At 48.6% G+C, this 5255-nt stretch overlaps 1 protein-coding gene across 1 annotated transcript; it reads left to right on the top strand.

The window, feature by feature from the left end:
* Positions 1–2203: 2203 nt before the first annotated feature.
* On the top strand, positions 2204–2834 carry LOC130021084 (cyclin-dependent kinase 2-associated protein 1). Its single transcript, XM_056111864.1, has one exon. It carries the CDS (start codon positions 2250–2252, stop codon positions 2592–2594), a length of 345 nt encoding a protein of 114 aa, XP_055967839.1. The 5' UTR covers positions 2204–2249; the 3' UTR covers positions 2595–2834.
* Positions 2835–5255: the final 2421 nt, after the last annotated feature.

The raw sequence follows: 5255 nt of genomic DNA, 5'->3' as shown, positions 1-5255 counted from the left end.
ACTTCTCAATCTTTCTTTTTTTTAATCTATTTTTTATTATTATTATTAGCGAATCACCGTGGGGTACCATTACAAACTTACAAACTTTCATGTTTGCATTACAGTCATACAATGACCATTTACCCACCCCTCCACCAGTGCCTATTCTCCCCCACCAATGTTCCCAGCATCCCTCCCACCACCCCCACCCCATCCCCCACCACCCCACCCCGACTCAGTTTCTCTGCCTTTCTTGACTGTGCATTCCATTTCAGGAGTCATCCACATCACCATTTGGTGTGGGGGGTGGAGGGTGGGGGCGGTGCTTTCTGTCTTTTACTTTAAGGTGCTCTCCCTGTTCATTGTCTCTTCTAGTCCCTAAATGAAAGCATTGCCACATTCCCATCTTCTGCAAATCTGCTCTGTGATAATAGCTAAGGCATCTGGGGAAACAGGTGGAGGGCTGGGCTAGGTGTGTCCATGCTCTGTAGGAACTGCTGCCCCTTCACAAATCCTGGCTGCCCAACCATTTGACCAAAAAGGTTTGGTGGGGTTGGGGGGGGGGGTGGCTGGAGTGATAGCACAGTGGGCAGGGTGTTTGCCTTGCACGCGGCCGACCCAGGTTCGATTCCCAGCATCCCATATGGTCCCCTGAGCACCGCCAGGAGTAACTCCTGAGTGCAGAGCCAGGAGTGACTCCTGTGCATCGCCGGGTGTGACCCAAAAAAAGCAAAAAAATAAAAGGTTTGGTGGGGCCAAGCAGGAAGATCATAGCTTCTTCCGGGGCACCTCACCCTGTTCTGGGGCTCTCCATGCTCCCTGTCAGCAACAGCTGCATGTGCCCCAAAAACTCAACTAAAATTTGTTTTAGCCAAAAATGGAATTTGGGGGAAGACTGAACTGCAGGGAACAAGGGCTCAAAGCTTCAGTCCAAATAGTTCTCTCTTTCGTGGTGGAAAATGGGCACTGGTGGACGGATGGGAACTTGATCATTGTATAACTGAAACCCAAGCACAAAAATTTGCAAGTCTACAACTGTACCTCATGGTGTTTCACTAATAAAAATTTTTTTAAAAAAGTTCTCTCTAGGGCCAGAGTAGATAGTGCAGAGGATACTTGCCTGGCTCACCTGAGTTCCATTACCAGCACCCTCTATGGTCCCTGCACTGTCAGGAGTGATGCCTGAGAGCAGAGCCAGGAGTAACGCTGGAGGGGCCAGAGTCATAGTACACTGGGTAGATTGCTTGGCATTTTACATTTCCCCAACTCTGTCTCTTTAAAGTTCTTCTTCAGCCCATGCTGGTAAAATTTATCTTTCCCAGTGGTCAATAAAATTTATTTCCTATTTAGTTGTTCCTGGTATTTTTCCCTTTTTTTATTTTTAAATTTTTATTAGTGAGATACCATGAGGTACAGTTGCAGACTTACAAATTTTTGTGCTTGTGTTTCAATTACACAATGATCAAATACCCATCCCTCCACCAGTGCCCATTTCCCACCACCACAGATCCCAGTATCCCTTCCACCCCCCATCCCACCCATCCCACCCATCCCACCCTGCCTCTGTGACAGGGCATTCCCTTTTGTTCTCTCTCTCCTTTTGGGTGCTGTGGTTTGCACTGAGTGGCAATCATGTTCAGCCTATAGTCTACTTTAAGCATGCTTCTCCCATCCTGGGAGGATCCTCCCAACACCTTCATTTGGTGCTCCCTTCTCTATCTGAGCTCCCTTTCCCCCCTAGCATGTGTGGCTGGCCTCCAAGCCATTGTTCCTGGTATTTTTCTAGGACAACAGAGACCATCCTATCCTCATGGTCCTGAGAAAGGAGAGAAAGAACTGGGAAGCACATTTTCAGGAAGGGTGAGGTCACCCCATGGGGGGCTGGTCCCCTGAGTCACACAATATCTCCTCTGCACACCTCCACACAGGGCTAGGCTCTGAGTGGAAGGGGAAACCGAGGCCTTATCTTTAGGCTTGAGGGGAGGGAGAAAGGAGAGTGGCATTTGTTGTTGTTTGGTAGGGAGCCACACCCAACAGTGCTCTGAGTCTCTACCTGTGCCCGGATCAGGCACTACGGAGATACACCTGGGCCCCTGCATGCTCAGCCCGGTGAGTTTCCACTCTGGCTCCTGGTACTAAATTTTAGAAATTGTAGCTGTAGCCTAGGTACGAACCCTGTAAATGAGCAAGCATTAAGAAACCCATCTTCGGGGGTCAGCGGCGGCCGGAGGGCGCGCACGGCCACATTGCGGCGGCCCCCGGGCCCCACCATGGCCTACAAGCCCCACTCGGCCGCGCACATGCCCGGCGCCCTCAGCGCGGCCGGCAGTGTCCACGCGCCCTCCACCAGCATGGCCTCGTCCTCCCAGTATCGACAGCTGCTCAGTGACTACGGGCCGCCCTCCCTGGGCTACACGCAGGGAAGTGGCAGCAGCCAGGTGCCCCAGAGCAAGTATGCAGAGTTGCTGGCCATCATCGAGGAGCTGGGCAAGGAGATCCGGCCCACGTACGCGGGCAGCAAGAGCGCCATGGAGCGGCTGAAGCGAGGCATCATCCATGCCAGAGGTCTGGTCCGGGAGTGTCTGGCCGAAACCGAGCGCAACGCCAGGTCCTAGCGGCACCGCCAGGAGTCCAAGGAAACATGGAATTCTTGTTTTCAAAATGTAACTGTTTCTCTTCCTGTGGTTCCTTAGGCTGGGAACCCCGAGAAGGCGTCCTTCCCAGTTGATTAGAATTTGCATTTTTGAATAGTTAGCAACACTCTGGGTTTGTTTCTGTTTTTCCTTTAAGCATCGACTCAAAAGGTGCCGGAAACCTTGGCCTTGGCTGTGGCCTCAGCTGCACAGACCTGAGCGTGCCCCGCTGGGCCACAGCACTCCAGGTCCCCCTGCCAGCGTAGACCCCACTCTCGGGAACTTTCCTGCTTAAGCATCTGCATGACTATTAGTGCTTCGAGGTCAGGTTCTTAAATGCACAAGTTATAAATACAGAAGAAAGAGCGACCCACCAGACCCTACAAGGGCCCCGAAGGCTTTCCGACCAACACTAACTAGACAGATTTCAGTTTTGCCTCCCGTAAGTTGCCCCAAACATCTGGAAGAAAATGACTTAAAAACGTTTGCATCTTTGTATGTATTTATTACTTGATGTAATAAAACTTATTTTCATTAACAAAAAGAAAAAGAAACCCATCTTGTCTATGCAGATGTCAGGAAAAATGAAGTCATGAAATGTGCCTATAAATGGATGGACATGGAGAGTATCATGCTGAGTGAAATGAGTCAGAAGGAGAGGGATAGATATAGAATGACTCCATTTGTTTGTGGTATATAACTATATATATTATAAATATATATATATAGTAGAAGACTTGTGGTTACTGTAGAACTGTAGTAGAATGCTGGATTGATAGCACAGCTGGTAGGGCATTTGCCTTGAATGCGGCCAACCCAGGTTCGATTCCTCTGTCCCTCTCGGAGAGCCTAGCAAGCTACCGAGAGTATCCCACCTGCATGGCAGAGCCTGGCAAGCTCCTCGTGGCATATTCATATGCCAAAAACAGTAACAACAAGTCTCACAATGGAGATGTTACTGGTGCCCGCTCAAGCAAATCAATGACAAACAGGAGGACAGTGCTACAGTGCTATATAGTAGGAGAAGAATATATATCTATGGTAAGGGAAAACAGGGGTTAGGAGGACTGACTGGTCAGTGGTTGGAACTAACCACAGATGTGTGTGGGGCTGAGGGTAGGTGAGATAGAGAAGAGACCAGTATGACATAATAGCAGGGAATGATCACACTGGACAAGATCGGAGGGTTAAAAGTAGGTAAAGGGATATTCTTGATAACCTTTCAGCATCAATATTGCAAACCACAATGCCCAAAAGGGGATGGAGGGGCAGAAGAGAGAGGAAAAGCGCCAGCCATAGAGGCAGGCAGGAGGTTGGGGGGGGCGGGGTGAGGGGGTGATGGGAGGGAACCTGGGGACACTGGTGCTGGGAAATGTACACTGGTGGAGGGATGGGTTTTGGAATACTGTATGACTGAAATTCAATCATGAATGGTTTTGTAATGCTCTATCCCTCAGTGATTCAATTATGAAGTTGTTTTTTTTTTTAAAGGAAACCCATCTTGTTCCTCATTAATGTATTTTTTATAACCTCTCACTCGTCCTCACTTCTTGGCCCTGCACCCCCTCAGCCCCCGCCCTCAGTCTTAAATGATGGATTCATGCATTGTGTGTTTCATGCCAAATCAGATACAGCTCTGGATGGGGGTGGAGGTCTCAAATCACAGATCCTCTGAGATCCCTCCTGGAATAAATCCTGCCCACGGACTACTTCCATCCCCAGGGCGGAGCAAGCAGTGGGCCCCCTAAAAAGATTCCTGAAGCTTCTCAGACTCTTTTCTTGGGCTGAACCTCATCCTACAATTCTCTCTGAATTTCTTTCCCATCCAGCATTCTGTAAACACTAATCCGAGGGGTCGGAGAGAGTACAGCAGGTAGGGCATTTACCTAGCACACAGCATCCCATATGGCCCCCCGAGCATGGCCAGGAGTAATTCCTGGGTGCATATCCAGGAGTATCCCCTGAGCATCACCAGGAGAGACTCACAAACACTAAGTCCAGCCTGAAAATAGGATGGTGTTTCAGCACAAGTCCTCTGTCCTCTCAGTTTCTAGTCCTGGAAACCACCCGTTTTTCCCACACCAACTCTTGTCTTCTGACTATCAGCCTTCAAACAGCAATCTCTGGGCTCCTTTTGCTTCCCAAGAATGTTTCCTAACTCTGGAACTCACCTTTCATCCTTCCAGCATCACCTCTTACAGAGTAACATTTTATACTTTTGATGAAATCCAATTTATCGGTTTTTCTTCTCAGGACTCATATTCTTGTTATTAAATTTAAGAAGTCTGCCCAGCCTGGGATCACCTTTCGATTTTTTTCTGAGAAGATTTATAGTTGCAAGTTTTACATTTAAGTCTATAATCCATGTTGAGTTAATTTTTACATGAGAAGGGGTGAGGTTCACCTAATCCCCGTGCGTGTCTGAGAGCTCCATCCCCATTGGTTGAGAGTCTGCCTTCACGCCATTAAATTGCTTCCACACATTTGCCAAAAGGCAGCTGAACATGCTTGTCTGAGTCCATATCTGAGTTCTCTGTCCTGTTCCACTGACCTGACCTTCCACCAATGTCTTGATTACTGTAGCCTCATAATGTCTTGAAACTGGATAGTCTGAGCTGGCCTCTTGATTCTTCTTTCTCAAAA

The sequence above is a fragment of the Sorex fumeus genome, unplaced genomic scaffold (assembly GCF_029834395.1).
Source record: "Sorex fumeus unplaced genomic scaffold, SorFum_2.1 ptg000014l, whole genome shotgun sequence".
Taxonomy (NCBI): Eukaryota; Metazoa; Chordata; class Mammalia; order Eulipotyphla; family Soricidae; genus Sorex; species Sorex fumeus.
The sequence above is the reverse complement of the archived record's forward strand: the minus strand, read 5'-3'. Positions and strand labels throughout refer to the sequence as shown.